Source organism: Alternaria conjuncta, assembly GCF_024043145.1.
Source record: "Alternaria conjuncta strain BMP 0040 chromosome Unknown scaffold_6, whole genome shotgun sequence".
Lineage (NCBI taxonomy): Eukaryota > Fungi > Ascomycota > Dothideomycetes > Pleosporales > Pleosporaceae > Alternaria > Alternaria conjuncta.
The window spans coordinates 1,297,684-1,315,474 of NW_026250095.1; the positions used below are offsets into that span (position 1 = coordinate 1,297,684).

The 17,791-nt window shown below is 52.8% G+C and overlaps 7 protein-coding genes across 7 annotated transcripts; 5 read left to right on the forward strand and 2 right to left on the reverse strand.

The window, feature by feature from the left end:
* Window positions 1–1,736: 1,736 nt before the first annotated feature.
* J4E85_004833 (uncharacterized protein) lies at window positions 1,737–3,589 on the reverse strand (the record flags this gene model as incomplete). The annotated part of the gene is made up of 5 exons (XM_051469085.1): window positions 1,737–2,420; window positions 2,474–2,907; window positions 2,960–3,013; window positions 3,061–3,426; window positions 3,496–3,589. 5 exons carry the CDS (start codon window positions 3,587–3,589, stop codon window positions 1,737–1,739), a joined length of 1,632 nt encoding a protein of 543 aa, XP_051327300.1.
* A 1,796-nt stretch (window positions 3,590–5,385) lies between these two features.
* J4E85_004834 (uncharacterized protein) lies at window positions 5,386–6,893 on the forward strand (the record flags this gene model as incomplete). The annotated part of the gene is made up of 2 exons (XM_051469086.1): window positions 5,386–6,435; window positions 6,486–6,893. The coding sequence occupies 2 exons, from the start codon at window positions 5,386–5,388 to the stop codon at window positions 6,891–6,893; spliced, it is 1,458 nt and encodes a 485-aa protein (XP_051327301.1).
* Window positions 6,894–8,046: 1,153 nt separating this feature from the next.
* Window positions 8,047–9,891, forward strand: J4E85_004835 (uncharacterized protein; the record flags this gene model as incomplete). The annotated part of the gene is made up of 4 exons (XM_051469087.1): window positions 8,047–8,289; window positions 8,338–8,373; window positions 8,435–8,759; window positions 8,810–9,891. 4 exons carry the CDS (start codon window positions 8,047–8,049, stop codon window positions 9,889–9,891), a joined length of 1,686 nt encoding a protein of 561 aa, XP_051327302.1.
* Window positions 9,892–10,638: 747 nt separating this feature from the next.
* On the forward strand, window positions 10,639–11,705 carry J4E85_004836 (uncharacterized protein; the record flags this gene model as incomplete). The annotated part of the gene is made up of 3 exons (XM_051469088.1): window positions 10,639–10,918; window positions 10,974–11,222; window positions 11,275–11,705. 3 exons carry the CDS (start codon window positions 10,639–10,641, stop codon window positions 11,703–11,705), a joined length of 960 nt encoding a protein of 319 aa, XP_051327303.1.
* A 315-nt stretch (window positions 11,706–12,020) lies between these two features.
* Window positions 12,021–13,790, forward strand: J4E85_004837 (uncharacterized protein; the record flags this gene model as incomplete). The annotated part of the gene is made up of 4 exons (XM_051469089.1): window positions 12,021–12,563; window positions 12,611–13,000; window positions 13,065–13,617; window positions 13,663–13,790. 4 exons carry the CDS (start codon window positions 12,021–12,023, stop codon window positions 13,788–13,790), a joined length of 1,614 nt encoding a protein of 537 aa, XP_051327304.1.
* A 225-nt stretch (window positions 13,791–14,015) lies between these two features.
* Window positions 14,016–16,197, reverse strand: J4E85_004838 (uncharacterized protein; the record flags this gene model as incomplete). Its single annotated transcript, XM_051469090.1, has 4 exons — window positions 14,016–14,846; window positions 14,896–15,501; window positions 15,569–15,808; window positions 15,868–16,197. 4 exons carry the CDS (start codon window positions 16,195–16,197, stop codon window positions 14,016–14,018), a joined length of 2,007 nt encoding a protein of 668 aa, XP_051327305.1.
* A 288-nt stretch (window positions 16,198–16,485) lies between these two features.
* Window positions 16,486–17,790, forward strand: J4E85_004839 (uncharacterized protein; the record flags this gene model as incomplete). Its single annotated transcript, XM_051469091.1, has 2 exons — window positions 16,486–17,322; window positions 17,356–17,790. 2 exons carry the CDS (start codon window positions 16,486–16,488, stop codon window positions 17,788–17,790), a joined length of 1,272 nt encoding a protein of 423 aa, XP_051327306.1.
* Window position 17,791: the final 1 nt, after the last annotated feature.

Consider the following 17,791-nt stretch of genomic DNA (forward strand, 5'->3'; position numbering starts at 1 on the left):
CGCGCTCTGCAGGCCCACTCGGCAGTAGGGTCGTCGGTTACAAGATGACCTGGCTAAAGATGGTGGATCCCAGTCAGATGGCTTTGGCGTGAGCACATCGTAAGCGAACAGGGGCGCTTTCCGAAACGCCCTAAATAGCCCACCGGAGTAGACTATCATGCAGGTACGAGCCAATGGCGTCGACTGTGTGTATTTTGGCAAGCCAAGAGCGTCAAGTATATTGTGCGACAGGCCAACGACTGGTCGGGGCCCAGTGTCAGTCTTACGGATAGAAACGCAGAGCCGCAGGCTGTCGACAGGTCATCGCAACTCAGCTCTGTTGCTTTTCTGTTCATCTTCAGTAGGGATACTTCGAGTTCACTAATGCGCCACATATGGGCGTCTGGAGGGTTCCATTCTTGCCCACCTCCTGCATCTTCTCCACTCCGTTCATTCTCCTGCATCCGTCCAGAGCCGTATCGCCTAGCCAAGTCGATCTCCGTTGCCTGTATTTCCTTTTTGGGCGGAGCCGCCGACCAACTATAGCCATGACGCTGTCGTTCTGAAGAATATGCACGAGCGTGTTTCATGGGTGTTCCGCCATCGCTGCGGCCAACGAGCGTCAGGAACAACAAGCTTCGAGTGACATACATCCTAGGCCCATCGGAAGGTCGTGTCTCAAAGGCTTGGTTGCTTTATTGGAAGGAGCGCGGCATGAACGAGAGCTTTGGAGTGTCGTGGGAAAGCCATCGGCTCGTCGTGTTAACACCTCAGGTACTTCTGGTCGAGTTGGGCGGGCAAGCGAGCCCATGGATGGAAATGCGCGATTCATCGGCCGCAAACAACTCAACATCCCTCTGCAAATCAATACTGTGCACTATCGAAAAGCTGATCTGACTTCTAAATGGAGGTTGCGGTTGCCTGCCTCTCAGACATTGCGCATCATGCAAGGATAAGACAACAAGCTTTAGAGACATGGCGCACGGGTACCTTGCAGCGTGTGGAACAGGGCAAAAAGATGTCGTGAACGGCCGGGAGTGGCGGTGTCAGCTCGGAACACAGGCGCAGACGATTGCTTCGTGAGCGCGGGAATGACGGCACCTTGTGGTGTTCGCGACTCGCGATGGACCGTGCTACGAGCTGTCACGACACGAGTACGCAAGCGAACTCGGCTATGTGATGAACTTGGGTTTATCGAAGGCTTTCAGAGTATTATGAAGTAACATAGCAGATGGCAACAAGCCTCCATCCTTCAGCTGAAGAGCTGTTTCGATTACATCTCACTAACTCGGGGTATTGTCGGGTTGCCCTTTCGGAGAGCCCTGACACGTTGCTATTCTCGTATTCCCCGTGTCCATGGCATCCCAGCCGTTTCAAGAATTCATCCGTGATGGAGGACCTCGCATGAACGACTGACTTTATGCTATGTTCTACCCCAGTGCTCTCAGCTGCACACTCGACAACGGCAGTTACTGTGACTTGTGCCTGTGGAAAATGTGTCGTATTGTTCTTGTTGCCAAACATGCAAATGGTAACAGTGATCTATGCCAATACAAATACAGTAAACGCCAAGAGACCTATGCTAAACGCCAATGCCTTGTGTTCTGGTATCGTTGCCGTTGTACCCAAGACGCCGAGGAGCAAGCTCGCTTTTTACAAGCGAGTCGATATGGAAAAACGAACAAACCAAAATACCATGCCAACTTCTCGTCTATAATCAAACTGATGCTTATCGTGTGCGAGACCTGCTGCACCGATTACTCTTGATCTTCTACTACAATGCGAACCACTTCGCTCCGACGACGCTCCTTGGTCAGATAGTCGCTAGCCACGTTACGCACTCGAGCGTGACACTCGTGCGCTGCGCGATTGAGAAAGGGCACCTGAAGAGCTCCGCAAATTGCGACCAGAGCGGAACCCCACCAAGCTAAAGGCGTGAAGTGAAGCTCGAGAGAGAGGCCGTACAGCAAACCGGCGATAGGACTTGCTACTGTACGGCAGGCAGCGCCGGTAGATGCAGCCAACCCGTTGATTCTCCCAAGATGCGATCTATCGGGCGTAGCTTCTTTGATCATGATCAGAAGGAGGGGGAAGGCGAGAATCGACGTCAAGTTCCGTACGGTCAAGCAAGCGAACAGACCAGGATAGACCAAGTTCTCAGGAAGAAGCTGTAAGAAAGGAACAATAAAGTATGCGATCGGATGTGCCAGTGTGACCATGAGAAGCAGACGCCATACGCCAAAGCAATCCGCCAGTAGAGGGAAGACGAAGCCCTGGATCACGAGCTGGATGATGCCGTTGAGGGAAAGAATAATGCCCACATTCTGAATGGGTATGCCAAGCCCACCTCCCAATGACGAAGGCGAAAGGTCGAGCGCGTTCATGTCATCGTCGGCGCGTTTGTCTTGGAGGAAGATGGGGAGCAAGTGATCGTATGTCATCTAGTATACAATTAGCCGGTTATTCGTTCGTTATGATGGACTAGGAGACTTACGGAATGGTACGTGAAGATACCTAGCGCGACGACGAACATAATGACTGGGCGTGTGAAGACCTTCTCACTCGTCGGAGATTCTACCCAGTCGCCGTTAGAGCGCACCCGCCAGATCTCGTCGTGTTCGACTTCCACGGCGTTGAAGGTGCCGTAAGATTCCGCGGTCAGGTTTGCCGACGCATCGGCCGTCGCGCCTTGAGCTGGCAGAAGAGGTGTCTCTGCGACCGCCGCATCGTATTGTTCGAAGTAGCCTCGTGGCTGCTTGTCCGGGTGAGTTTCCTCTAGAAGGAAGTATGCCATGAAGATGGAGAGCAGAAGCAAGGAAGCGCAGATGATATTTGGAAGTAGGTAAGGGAACTTCGCAAAAAGACCTGTGGGGCTGAAGACAGATGGGAAGTTACGAGCAGGCTCAGCAAAGTATCCACCAATAGACGCTGTTGTAGTTAGTATAAATAAGCAGGAGTCGATGGATTGATCTTGTCTTACGGCCAATGATGGTACCAATGCTCCAGACGAATGGCATGACTGCGTACGCCTTTGCTGTTTCTAGTTAGCAACGCCTGACAGAAGTAATTGTGGTCACTTACGTTCATGCTCTGGTCGCTTGACTAACTCTCCAACCATGGTCTGGATGACGCCAATGTTGCCATTGAGTGCGCCGCCGATGATTCGTCCAAGGAGCGCGACCCAAAAGTTTGGAGCTAAGCCAACAAGTAGCAAAGAGGAAATTGTCCCAAGACATCCAAGTATGACAACGGGTTTTCTACCTATACGGTCGGAGACTGAGCCCCAATACATGCCTGAACATGCCTCGGCGAGCGAGAAGGCAGAGATGAGCAGACCGGCAAAGAACGGTGCGCTCGTTTCGGACCCAACTTGGAAGTTGGTGACGAGTTTCCAGGCGTATGGGAGTATCGAAGTAAGGGCAATTGGCTCTGCGACTCGAACCAGCGCTGGAGTGTGTTGTCAGTGCGAGGCTCGGGCGAACAACAACTAGTGTCGGTGGCATGGGAAAACCATACCTAGGAGGCCGAGCTGAGCGGCGGGAAATTTGTCTTGGGTGGCTTCGGGGGCATCTTGAGGGCTTGTTCTTCGGTTCTTGGTAAGAAATGACATTCTGCAACCTGATTTGGTTCTTACGGCTTCGCCAACACGCAGTCGTCGTCTAGCTCGGGGGTGGCTTGCTATGTGAGTAGAGCTTTCTCTGCGTTTGGCCTTGAATAACCCAGTAACAAACAAAAACGCACGATGGCCGGGAACAAAGGTTGTGCGATGGCGGTGTGTGGTACAAGAGGCAGAGAGTAGAAGAGGGAAAGTTCTGGCACCTGGGTCGGTGCCACCTGCCGTCCAACCAGCGGGTGCACTAGAACGGGACGATCGGCAGTCCTTGGCGAGCATATTTCTCTGCTTTTCTATCTACACTCATCGGCCTGCTCAACACAAGACCTTCTCACTCGCGGTTGTCCATCTCGATGTCTACTTAACTTTCACATACCCGCTGATTTTCCCGCAAAGATGCCGCTGGAGCGACATTGGGGAACCTTGTTGTTCTATTCCCCGGTGAGCCCCACAAGGCGCGGTGGCAATAGTCAAACGCTAAACTTGGAAGCGACTTAGTGTCAATGGCCGTTTCCGCGGCTCATTTGGTTCGGGTGCCATCAACTGATCATCCGTCGAACGTCATCTTTGCTATGACAATCGCTTGCCCAGTTTTGCATCGTCTCCCGAAGTCTTGTCTCCAAGCATTCCACGAACCGGGTACCACGCACAACGTAATGTCCAGACACCAAAATCACCATCAGGCCCATGACGGCCAAGGACGAGCTAATTCTTGCCCTGCATCTGAGCCAATCAAGGCCCGGCCGTACCTTTTTGCAACACCATCAGCTTAGATGTAGTGCTACCGCCTCGATACGCTATCTTCTCGCGATAAGAAGTTTGCATACAGTCTCCCAGAATCATTTCACAGCCCTCGGAACTGTACCATCATGCGTTCCGGTGTCAACGCAGATGTGTGCATTTGCGAATGATCGCAGCTACCAGCCACTGAGTTCAACGAACAAGAAGCTCTCATTGCAATTCGTAAGTGTCGTGTTAATATTGATGAGACAGAAGAGAGACTAGTCGATAGAATTCGCTACAATAACTACACGTTCTGAAAATATTGAATTCCGTGCAACAGAAAGCATTACGACTGCGTGCTTTTGTCGCGTGCCTTGTGCCGCCTCAGCCTTGGAGGGAGCACCAGCCTAGTCTCTAGCGCCCGCTTTGGTCCCACCTCCCTCCCGCTGACCACGGCATCACCTTGTCGACTGCATCTCTCACACTACTCCGACGAACTCTTTGATGACAGACATCTAGCATGCTCAGCTAATACGTCACACCTAGCACCGCTTTTCGGGTGGCTCCAGGACGTTGCCAAGCGGCCAATCCCGGCACGAAGAATTTCTCGAAGACTTTTACGTGATATGTGGAGCTCGCGACGACACGGTCACGTCTCAGCGCAAACTATTACTCACGATGACCCACACTTCTCATCAAAGTTCAGGACCCTTTCTGCACTGGCACTACGCAGCGAGGATGTTTTCTGATGCCTATGCCGCATGTAGCCTCCTCGTGTTCATTCCCCCACAAACTACATTCCGCTATGGCAAGCTTGACAGCGGATCCATTGGAGGTGCGTCATGCTACCCAGAAATCAAGTCAGTATGTGCATTAGTCGCCGGGAGGCGATCACCCAGGATCTGCTCGGCCACTAGCACACGTTACGTCTTAGGATGATGACCCAGAGGTCCGATACAGGAGGCGAGAAGATTCAAAAGACCCAGCGTCGCCGCTCCTCGCTACCGAGCTATATTTCGTTCATTGCATCCTGAGACCCTGTAACACGTTGTTACGGTCAAACCTCAACCATGGGTCTAAAAGCCTTCCTCAAGAAAGAGCCCCAAGCGCCTTCCAACGGCGATGTTGCTTCTCACACGACCGCGTCGGATAAAGACGATATGGAGGCATACGGGCACAACACCGACATAACGACGGGATGGACAGGCGATGGATTTGCCGGAGCGACCGAGTATCCCAATGCTCCTGGAGAGAACTACCGTACACTGGGCCGATGGCGAGCGTGTGTGATCCTGATCACCATCGAAGTCGGAATCGGAATCCTCAGCTTGCCCTCCGCTTTAAAGACGCTCGGTCTGATCCCCGGAATTATCGCGATCCTCGGATTCGGTGGTCTGACGACCTATTGCGGTTACATCCTTCTTCAGTTCTACAGAAGATATCCCATGGTCACGAATCTGGTAGACTGCGCGTTGTACGTCGGAGGCAAGCCATTCGAGTGCTTCCTTGGAATCGCTTTCGTTTTCAACCTCGTCCTTATCTGCGCTTCGGCAAACATCACTTTGTCGGTCGCACTCAACACGCTTTCGCGTCACGCCCTCTGCACGGTGGCTTTCTTGGCTTTCCCTCATATTCTTTGCTGGCTGCTCTGCATCCCACGAAAGCTCTCTTTTGCAGCCGCAGCTAGCTGGGTCTGCACAATTTCCATCGTAGCTGCAGTTCTGATCGTCATGATCGCGCTTGGTGTCGGTGGACCACAAGCTCCGCCAGGTTTCGAGGCCAAGATAGTTCTGGTCGGAAAGCCTAGCTTTGTCGAGGCTGTCAATGCTCTGCTCAATGTCGCTTTTGCTTTCGCGGGAAACCAAAGCTTCATCAGCGTTATGGCCGAGATGCGAGACCCATCCAAGGACTTCGCCCCTGCTCTTTTCATGCAGAAGTCCTTCGAGGTCGTAATCTACATCGTGGTCGCCTGTGTCATCTACGGCCTCGCAGGCGATGCAGTAACATCTCCTGCGCTTGGTTCTGCGCCAGAGTTGACAGCTAAGATTGCCTACGGCATTCTTATCCCTTCCGTGCTGGGAACTGGCCTGATAATCGGTATTACTGCCATCAAGTTTATGGTACGATCTCTTCTCCCGCGAGAAAGAAGACAAAGCTAACGTCAATATAGTACATCACTCTCATGCGTAACATGAAGCCCGAGGCGGTCAACGTACACAACGCCTTCACCTGGTCCCTTTGGATCGGCCTCGGTGCCCTCTTCTGGATCGTCTCCTTCGTCATCTCCAACGCGATACCCATATTCTCGTCCATCCTCAACATTTCGTCCGCCATCTTCATCTCGTGGTTCACCTTTGGGCTCACGAGCATTTTCTGGCTACATCTGAACTGGAAGACACAATGGAGTTCACCACGGAAGAAGGCGGTAGCCGCTGTCAACTACGGCATCATGATGGTGACGTTGTTCCTCATGATAGGAGGACTGTACACATCATTGAAGGCGCTTATTGACATCTATAATGATCCCAACAGCACTTTGAACGGACCGTTCACTTGCGCGGATAATAGTATATTCTAGATGATATCACGTAGTCGAAACGATAGTCTATCACTTCACGCCCACGTCCTTGCTACACACGATCAACGGCGAGTTCTCACCGGCCTGATTCCATATGTAATGGAGTTTGATTCAAGAAACCTCTTTGTGATGGACGCCGCTTCGAAAGAAGTACCGGCCACTTGCAGAGCGGAGGCATTTGCGGTTGTAACTCCAGGCCCTACCCCAGAACGATTAGGCTGGTGGAGCCCTCACCTGTTAGTATGCGTGTGCTGTCTAAAACCACTGATGCCTAGCTCAATCACATCGCCGCATGCATACCTGCCTAGGTCAAGTACCGCGGATGGCAGACCGAATGGAGTTGTCGCGGCGACAAAATTCTCGCAACCCGAAATGAAGAGAAAGGACTAAGACAGTTCTGGTGAGGCCGATTCTGTGTGAATCGCGATGCGCACCACAATTACCAATACTACCGAGTAAGGAACCTTGGCGATAGGACAGAAAGCTGAGTCGGTAGAAGAGCCTCATGGAGCGGATGCCTGTTCCGATGGTAGAATGCCGTAGTGTCTCCGATGGAATTGCCGAAGGCATTTGTAGACCTTTTGTCTTGTGTATGCATAGCAGTACTTACTGCGCATTTAGTACGTGCATCTCCACTCAATGCCATGAGAGTATCTCAACGATCCCGTGTATTGTGTTCCGTGATCAAAGTGGGAAGGAGAGGATTTCTGGGGGCCAAAACACCGGGGTTAGCCTGAGCCCCAGACTCAGAAATGCCGTTGGGGTGTGCCTTTCCTGCACCCCACAGCATCGCCCAGATTGCCACGCTAAGAGGCATCTGGAGGTCTGCGGGTAAACATCGGGTCGCAGCTGTCCAATAGCAAACCTGATCGTGCGTGCTTCTCCACCTCCCGAGAAAACCAACGAGCGTCACGATGTCATGATCCCCGCAAAACTCCATCCTCGGTTCGGACCATTTTCATTTTTGGCGTTAGATACCGTCATACCCCGGATTCAAGGACGGGGCGGCAGATGTCTAGTCGCGCTGGACGACACGAACTTTATCCCCCGAGACGAGGCCACCGAGCGACAGCGAGCTAAGGCTTGTCACTATAAAGCATGGCTGAGGTTACCGATTGCTTGGGCTTGATCCCATCTGTCATCGCTTGTCAAGATGTTGCGCAACTCTCTAGCGGCCGCGCTGTTCCTCGGCCTAGCAGCTTCCGAAGCTGCTACGCCCACCGCTCAGACGAAGAACGGAACATACGTCGGCACACACTCTGCCGAGTATGATCAAGACTTCTTCTTGGGCATTCCGTATGCCCAACCGCCTGTTGGGAGTCTTCGCTTCAGGAACCCTGTCAGCCTCAATGCTTCTTGGGATGAGGCAAAGCCGGCGACGCAGTACTCTACTGAGGTACATATCTTTGTCTGACGTATAAGACATGGCTGACATACCTTGCAGTGCTACGGATATGGGTCTGATCAATGGAACTACCCGGTAAGTTTCGAACAAACCAGAGAGCCAGTTCGCATGCACTGACCTGGTTTCGTCATGTTAGATATCGGAAGACTGCTTGTACCTGAACGTTATCCGCCCAGCAGGATGCAGTGCGGAGGAAAAGCTTCCAGTCGCATTCTGGATCCATGGAGGCGGTTTCTTCCAAGGAGGAGGTATCGATCAGCGCTACAACATGTCCTTCACCGTGGAGAACGCCCAAAAGATTGGAAAGCCCATCATTGGTGTTACCATCAACTACCGACTATCTGCCTGGGGTTTCCTGAGTGGAAGTGAAGAAGTCAGGGACACTGGCAACCTCAATCTCGGCCTGAGGGATCAACGCCTGGCACTGCAATGGGTACAGGAGAACATTGAAGCTTTTGGAGGTAAGTTTTTCTATTGAAACACTTGGAGCCCACGAATTGACAGGAGACAGGTGACCCAGAGAAAGTTACAATATACGGCGAGAGCGCTGGTGGAGCGTCCGTTGGCTTCCACTTGACAGCCTACAGTGGACGTGATGACAAGCTCTTCCGTGGTGCTATCCTGCAGAGTGGTAACCCTGTTAACTTCGGCCGTCTTCCCGACCCAGCAGTAGGATACGCCGACATGTACAACGAGCTCACTCGCCGAACAAACTGTGCAAACACCACCAGCCCACTCGAATGTCTCCGCCAGCTGCCCGCAGAGCAGCTCAACACTGCACTCAACACGACAACCCCGACTTTCAACATCACGAACTTCATGCCTTGTCTGGATGGTGACTTCATCCAGAAGCGCACTTCGCTCCAGCTCAACACAGGCGAATTCGTTCATGTCCCAATCATTTCGGGTGCCAACTCGGATGAGGGCTCGGCCTTCAGCCCTGCGCCTGTGAACTCCACCGAGGGTCTTCGTACCTTCATCATGGCAGACGGAGTTCCTGCCAACTTGACAGAGCAACTGCTTGCAGCGTACCCTAACGATCCTTCGGTCAACGTGATTCAAAGCTTGGGTAACCTCACGCTGGGCCCTGAATGGGGACCGGAGTATCGCCGCTCAGCGTCCTACTTTGGTGATCAGGTCTTCATCGCCAACCGCAGGTTGACCTGCGAGACATGGGCTGCTGCCAACGTTTCTGCATACTGCTACCGTTTCAACGCCATCCCGGCTGGCCTTCCCGCCGCAGTCGGTGTCACGCATTTCCAGGAGGTTTCCTTCGTGTTCCTCAACCTACAGGGTGTCGGCTACCTGCCTGCTGCCGCTCCTCCGTTCGAGAACAAGACGGAGAGCTACAGCGATCTTTCCAGGTTCATGAACAGCAACTGGGTCAGCTTCATCCACGACCTTGACCCCAACGCATGGAGGGAGACGTACGACTACAACGGAACAGAAGCCATTTGGGCTCCGTACGACAACGCCAACCCAATGGACATGGTCTTCGACGCCAATGTCACGAGTTACTTGGAGCCGGACACATACAGGAAAGAGGGTATGGCACTGATCAATGCCCATAACTATGATGTATATGGTCGATGAGCAGCCACAGGCTGTAGTATATAGCGACTACCGTACATAACTGCACATAATCACACCGAATCAAGAAACCGTCTAATTATTTCTCGCTCCTTCTGAATCTGTCTGTCGTATGCTCACATAGAATAGCGAGGCATCTTGACGTGAAAGCCATTTGGTCGCCTACACCGACGCACACGCGTTACTGTGATCTTATACGAAGGAAGCGTTGGATGTCTCGCCTGACGCCCTATAAGGAGTTAGTACCATGTCAAGCCCTCAGCCTTGGCTATAGAGCTGAAAGTTGATCAACGTAAGCTGACCTGAGACGAACGAAAGCTGCTTCGCCTGCGCCACGGCCCGTTAGGCCTCCCGACTCCTAAGGCAGGCAACGTGCGAATCCCGCTCAGCCATCATATTCCCAGGCAGAGACGAAGCTCCAAGCCATAACCCTCCGAAAAGTGGAGCAGGGATGTCTGCGACTTACGCCCCGCGTCGCAAGACGGTCCATAATGGGCATACGCGACTCGACATGCGACTCCTGATTTAGAATTGCAAGCAGTGCGTACAGATACAGGCGATGATGGAGGAGTATCATTATGGCAGTGCAAGCCACCAACTCGATTATCTGCGCATCTCGAGTAGTACATATATGAGTAGATGGATGTGTCATTCAAGGCATGCTCATCTGAAACTCTTTCTTGAACTTTACAACCATTCGATAAGACAAATCTACCTTTACATCGGCTCCTGCATACCAAAACGATAACAATGGGCGACACCGAACTCTGCATTGATGTCTCGCCTGAGTGTCCAGTTGAGGCGACCATCTACGGTTACACACCGGACCTTGCCGCCAATACTTTTTTCGCGGGTTTCTTCGGGCTCGCCCTCATCACTCAGCTCTACTTTGGTATCCGCCACAAGACATGGACGTACATGATCGGCGTTGGACTGGGCTGTTTGGCAGAATGCCTTGGGTACATTGGCAGGATTATGCTCAATAGAAATCCTTGGGACAATACTGGATTCATTATTCAGATTGTCATGCGTAAGCAGTTCTGCACTTTGGCTTGGGAAGAACCTGTTGCTAACAGTTGGGGTAGTCATCTTTGCGCCTGCCTTCTTGGCTGCTGGTATCTATTTGACACTTAAGCATGTGGTCATCCAATTTGGCGAGGAGTGGAGCAGAGTCCGACCGAATTGGTACACGTATATCTTCATCGCTTGCGACATCTCTTCGTTGGTCATGCAGAGTGCGGGTGGAGCGCTGGCGGCCACGGCAGACCCAGGCGAGAGCATTGGAGACGTTGGGACGGACCTCATGATTGCAGGTATTATCTGGCAGGTTGTTGGTAAGTTTGACCTCGCATGCTTTACCTTGAAAATAATCTGACAACCGAATAGTACTGGTGATATTCGGTCTCCTCGTACTGGAGTACAGTATCCGCACCTACCACCGTCGCGATCAGCTCTCTGCTTCGGCGCTCAGGCTCTGGTCAAACCGACGCTTCCGATTCTTCTGCGGCGCTGTTGTAGTCGCATACACCGCTATATTCGTTCGATGCGTGTATCGCATTCCTGAACTGCTCGGAGGCTGGGGAGGTGAACTCATGCGTAACGAGATTGAGTTCATCATACTAGAGGGCGTGATGATTGCGATTACGGTGGCGGCGCAAACAGTATTCCACCCGGGACTGTGCTTCCCTGCGCTGGGCAATACCATGGGCAAGCAGAAGTATGTCAAGGCCGGGAAATCGGAGTCGGAAATTGAGATGATGACGCCGGGCGAGACGGCATCTAGGAGGGATATATCGTACGAGGCTTCTAGAGCATAGTCTGGCACTGGAAGAGGGGAGACGATGACAGTTGTATAGTCGAACGTCAAGATAGAGTCATGTTAGAATCCGGCGCAAACCATATAGGCAAATATCACAATTTGATAGGAATATATGAATGCTTTAGATGGTGTAGGAGCCAGGGCGACCAGTGATGCAATGCGCTTTCTTACTCGCGCTAGCGTCGAGCTAGGCCAGAACCGCGGCCTCTCACGAATTGATTGTCAACTTGCAGCATGCTATCTACTTGCTCCACAAACATAATCGCGTCATTCTTAGCTACGTAGCTACAGTCGCGGGACTAGCTAGAGCAGGATGAACCCGCCCAACCCACCGAACGACGAATCTAGCGCTGGCAATGGCGCGCCAACTGCGATCGGCGGCGCAGCCACTACGTCCGCACCTCCGCATCCACATGCAGAACCGCAGTCGACAGCACCCACTGCATGGTCGTCGCAAATGTCTACCTTTTCTACGACCAGCAGCGCCGCTGGAGGCCCAAACTTCGGCCAGTACTCGGCATCTACGGCAGCGATTCTCGAACGCATCCAAGGGAAGAACGGCCATGCCGCCGGCAGTGCTGCCTTTGAGGCGAAGCGGGCAGAGATCTTGCAGAGTTACGTGACTAGCGACAAACTGCCGACGCCCCCGCCAGCAGCGAGTACGGGGCGTAGAGGAAGAGGGGGACGAGTTAGCACAGCAAGTGGACTGAAGACGGAAGTCGGCGCATCACCGTCGGGCCCTTCCTCTGGTCGCGGCTCTGGTAGAGGGCGAGGAAGGGGACGCGGTCGCGGTCGCGGAGGACGTGGAGGCAGAGGCGGCAAGCGGAAGCGATCTGAGAGCGACGAGGAGAGCAATGTCAGTCGTTGCAGAGTGCTTGGGGACTGGGTGCTGACGTGATGTAGAACGACAACGACGACTCGGACGTCTCAGACTCGTACACCCCACTACCCACGCAAACAAAGTCCGGCCGAAGCGTCAACAAGCCCGTCACATTCGTACCCGTCATTCCAGAGCCAGCCAAGGGGGTGAAGCGGAGGAAGTCTACCAAGACCCTACTTGCTGCGAAATGCAAGACCTGTCACAGAGAGACCGACCCGTCGAACAACCGGATAGTATTTTGTGATGCGTGTAGTACCGCGTATCACCAATACTGCCACAACCCGCCCATTGACAACGAGGTCGTCACAGTGCTGGAGAAGGAGTGGCTGTGTGGTCCATGTATACGGGCCAAGCAGTCTGTCGTAGACGGCGCACAGGATCTGGTCGCTGCGGAGGACCTGACTATAGATGAGGTAGGTCTACGCGATCGCCCAAAACGGGCATCTTTGCCAGGACTTGGTATACTAACTCCAGCAGAAACGCGCATACTTCAATACCCTCCCACAAAACCAGCTAGTTGGCCTCCTCCTGACTGCTACGATCCGACATCCAGAACTACCCATATTTCCTCCGAACGTAAAGAGCCTGATACCCGAGACCTCAGCCATCAAGTCAGAAACGCCGCAACAACAGCCCTTATCCACTCAACACTACACCAGCTACCAACCCCCACCATCTTTTAATCTTGGTCAGATATCCTCGACTCCAAACGGCCGCACAACCACAAGCCACACACCGCAGTTCTCATCACATTCTCATTCCGAGATGGACGCTGCAGAAGCACAACTTCTCGGCGAGAGCAGCCACCAGCCGCGCACAACGATAGATCTGGCAGGCAACCAGTACGAAGAAGACGACGGCTACGACACCGACCCACCCGCACACTACCCCAAAGCTGGCAACGGTCTCGCACGAACACTACGGCCAGAGAGCGAAGATCTTAATTGGCTTGTCGACGACAACTTTGAGGTGTTCAGCCATAGTTACCAGGGAGACGGGACAGGGCTAGGCGCTGATGGCACACTGGATGGTATGGGAGATGGACAGAAAGTAGTTTAGGATGCTGCTGGAGAAGCATCTGCTAAGGAAACCGGTGACGATGAGCTGTCAGATATGGATAGCGAGGACGTGGAGCGCTTGGTCGCTTTCACCAAGGGCAAAGAGCAACCTTCACTAAGGGACCTCTTGACGCAGCGAAAGTGAAGCTCGAGAAGCATGCATACAATAATACAAGTTAGCGTTATGGTCAGTCACCCTGCAATTGAATAGTTCAGGCGAAGGAAAGTTCCTTGTATTATCCAGGAAAATTAAATAGAAAGCGTGGTATCTCGAGAAGTATAGCTAAGCAAGAACCGGGCCCAAAACGGCCATATTAATCCAAACGCCAACCCGTGCATAACCTCGTTACGAAGCCATTAACGTCGTCACTCATTCATCGTCGATGCCGTATCCCCCCAACGTGCTTTCAGGATCTTGCCACTTCTTGCTCTTCAGAATCCTCATCTTCTTTATTGGACTCGCTGATCGCTGCATCGTCTCGCGCTCACTGGCCTCTAACCTGGCCCGCAGCATCTCGTTTTCTCGCTCCAGTTCGTCGACCCTGTCGCGGAGTTCTGGGTCTGGGTCTTCGTACACCTTGATCTCTTGCTTCATCTGTGCCTTGGTCGCTCGGATGACGACGTCGATCTTGGAGTCGATGTGTGCTTGCTGGTTGTCTTGTTCGTTGTCCAGTGCCGTCTGCCATCTTCGGCGTTCTTGCTCGACAGCAGCTTCCATCTCGAGATAGCATTCGTCGCGGATCTCTTGCTCGAGGTCTACCATGTGGTCTTCGGCTGCGGCCCAGGAAGATTCAGCTGCTTTCCTGCGAGCTGTCTCCTCGGTGAGGCGCAGAGCGAAGATTTCGATTTCCGAGGTAAGGCGTGCGATTTCGGCGTTGGCATATTCAAGCTCTTCCATTACAACCGATGGCGTCGTGCGGCCTGAAGGGGTCGCGCGTCCCGAGGAGGCTGTACCAGGGCGCTTGAGTGGTACACCAATTGTGTCGGAGGTGGATGGCATTCGTGGCACGGTGACCTCGCGAGCGAGGGCGGAGTAGCGGAGAATCTGCGACGTGGCGTTGTAGTCGCCTTTGGGATCTGCCGTTACGACCATAATGGACTTTTGAGGCTGACGGTGCGATTGTGCTTGACGGGCGGAGGCAGGGAACGAATTCGAGAAGAGGAGCTCTGTGAGTTTGCACTGGCGGAAGGGCACAATGTTCTGAGAGCATGTTAGTTGAAGAAACGATGAGATGGGCGGGTACACGCACCTTTGAACCTCCTTGGTTGTCAGACTGCATCTGCATGCACTGACCCAGATACATGAGGGACTCGTTGATCTTGCCAGCTTCCGCAAGCGTCTCACCCGCGGTCTTAGCATTTCGGGCACGCTCTGAACCTGCCAGGTCGACGATGGTAAGGTTACTGCTGGACCATGGATCTTGGCGTTCTGCGTCTCTCTTCTTGATCTCAATGTGAAAAAAGCCATGACTCCGCGAGCTCACAGCATTGCTTCCAGTGCCAGTGACCTTGCGCTCCATGAGACCTGTTTCCAGCACCATCATAGCTTCCTCGAAGCTTCCGCATATGATCTTGGTGAGGCCAGCGACGACCTTTCGGTCTGGACTCTTCTCGGTGCTCTTGAAGAGGAGCGCCCTGCGCTTCACGTTTGGCTGTTTGTTCTTCAAGGCGTTTCCGCTCAACAGATCGAAGATGCGGTCGTTGTAGACTTCGTACATTGACATGACGATTGCGTATTCTGCGCTCGGGTCTGTAGGTATCTGGATATCGGCCACCGAGGGTGATTGTGGGAGTGTAGACGGACGTGGCATTTTGTTTGACTTGTATGTGCTTCCTGTGGAGAATATACTACAATCCTATTGTTCTGTTAGCATGCGTTCCTCAAGTTCTACATTCTCCAGTATCAAATGGGGTTGGACTTACTGCCACGGGGGTTTGCGCTCGTGAATAGCGTCCCGACTGGTTGTTGTCGCCATACATATTTTCGATGTATGCGGTCGCAGTGAACATTTGTGCTTCTGACACATCTGCATTTGCGAGTGAGGAGTACGCCGGGGCGCCATAGAGGGATTGTACGAGCTGCTCGTCGCATGCTTGGAAAATGACGTCCAGTGTCATCTGAACGAGGCCGCGCTGGGATTTGGTGCCAAGGATCGTGTGACTCTGTGAGCGCATTAACATGTGAGATACAGACTTGCAGACTTCGTTCAAGAGATGCATACCTTTCCAGAGCCAGTGCAACCCAGCGTTGCAAGAAGTCCATCTCGGCCGTGGTGGCCTGGTGCGCCCATGACACCTTCAATCATGGGAACCACACCAGTGCCCTTGAACAAATCCATTTGGCGCGCATCTTCTTCGAAGACTTGCGTGAAAGCGAACCGTTCAACAGCGCGCTTGCGTTTATCTTGCGTAGGCGGTTGTATCGTTATATGAGTTGGATGATGGTTCTCATTCTCTTCGACGCTGAGGAAGCGCGCACTTCCCGAGTGAGAAGGGCGCAGGCGCAGAAAGACATCGAACAACGAACTTGAGGGTCGTGGTGGCGGCTCCATTCTGACTATGTTTTGTTTCTGGTTTGGCGATGCAGGCAAAGTGTCAGTCGACGTTGGTGTACCAGATGCATGTGGAGCCGCTCGTGCACGCGCCCGTGTCGGTCAACATGGCCAGAACGCCGTTGCCCTGGACAACCGTCGCGTCGTCCATGACACGCTGTGACGTAACGCCATGCGATCGCGCGGGGATGCGGAGTACAAAGAAGCTCGCTCTTTAGTCTCGAACTACCATACTTTACAACATACTAGCTCACCAACCTAAAATAGTGTAAATTTATTTCCTCCAATATGGACAGCCTCCCAGCCGAAATACTTCTCTGTATCGCTGAGTGCAGTACCACCCTGCCAGAACTGCTCAAGTACAGACGCATCTCGCGCCGTTTCAAGCAAGTCGTCGACACCAAGTGCAAACCTCATGCTTTGTACCTGCTGCGCCGCAAATCCATTCCGATAGAAGTTGACGACGCACTACTTGCTATCCGCCTGAAGCGCATACCCTGGGAGTCATGCTGCCATTACGACCACGCACGAGGCGACTATTCTTTCTACCCTTCAAAAGACTTCTTCGAGGCCGTTCTGAATGAGACTGAAGTGCCGCCAGGCTGTCCCTCTATTCCAGCCGCAACTTGGTTGCAAGAGGTCGAGGCTGTCATGGACCTGTACCTGTTGGTGTTGGCCTATATGTCTACCGGCCAGCACTGTTCATTGAACATCCAACAGCATTACCTTGGGGGCTATTATCTTGAACAAATTGACTCGCCCTACGAATGGCCAAAGCCCCAGACAGAAGCCATGATCCGGTCGCACTTCCGCCTGTTTGTCTTCACAACTGTGTACGCACCACGTGTTTTTGTTGAGCCTCTTGCCAGCATTTCAGCTATAATGGACAACACTCCGATACCGGACGTCACTGCTATAACGGAACACCGGGTAGCTTTATTGATGGAAGAAATGGCGAAATACCCTGTGTTTCAGAAGTTGCAACTGCCCTTGGAGGAAAGAACAACACATCCGCTCCTTGATGGCTTTTTTGAGTGGCTATACGCCCAGCCCGAACCCCGCGAATTCCTAGTGCTCCCTGATGGCTTCCAGGATCCAGGTAGTGGCCACCCAGGCGACCGCTTAGTAAGGACTTTTCCAGGAGAAGAACGTCACCAGGTTGCCCTCATGCAGCTGTGGAAGATACACCAGATAATGGATGATCGAGAGTGTGGTAACGAACCAATACCTGAGTATCATGTTGCATCTCAATTCAACCCGATACAGCCAGGGCTCACTGACCCAGCTACCGCCTATCGCCGACCCCTTCAAATTTCGATTTGGTCTGAGCCCCAGCTTATCATCGAAAGTTGGACAGAAGACAACGCTTGCTCAGTGGTGCTAGAGGTTCCGGGAGAGACGCGTAACGATCACATCAAGAGATTCGTTCTACTGAAGATGAATTATTCGGGGGGATTCAATGCCTTTAGCAGGGTGTTTGAGACTGAACTCAAGAACAGATTTGGCTTGAGATATGTTCCTCAAGAGGTGACATCTCTAGATATTGACTATGGCGTGTTGGACCCGAGACCTGAATTGGAGGAATGGGAATAGG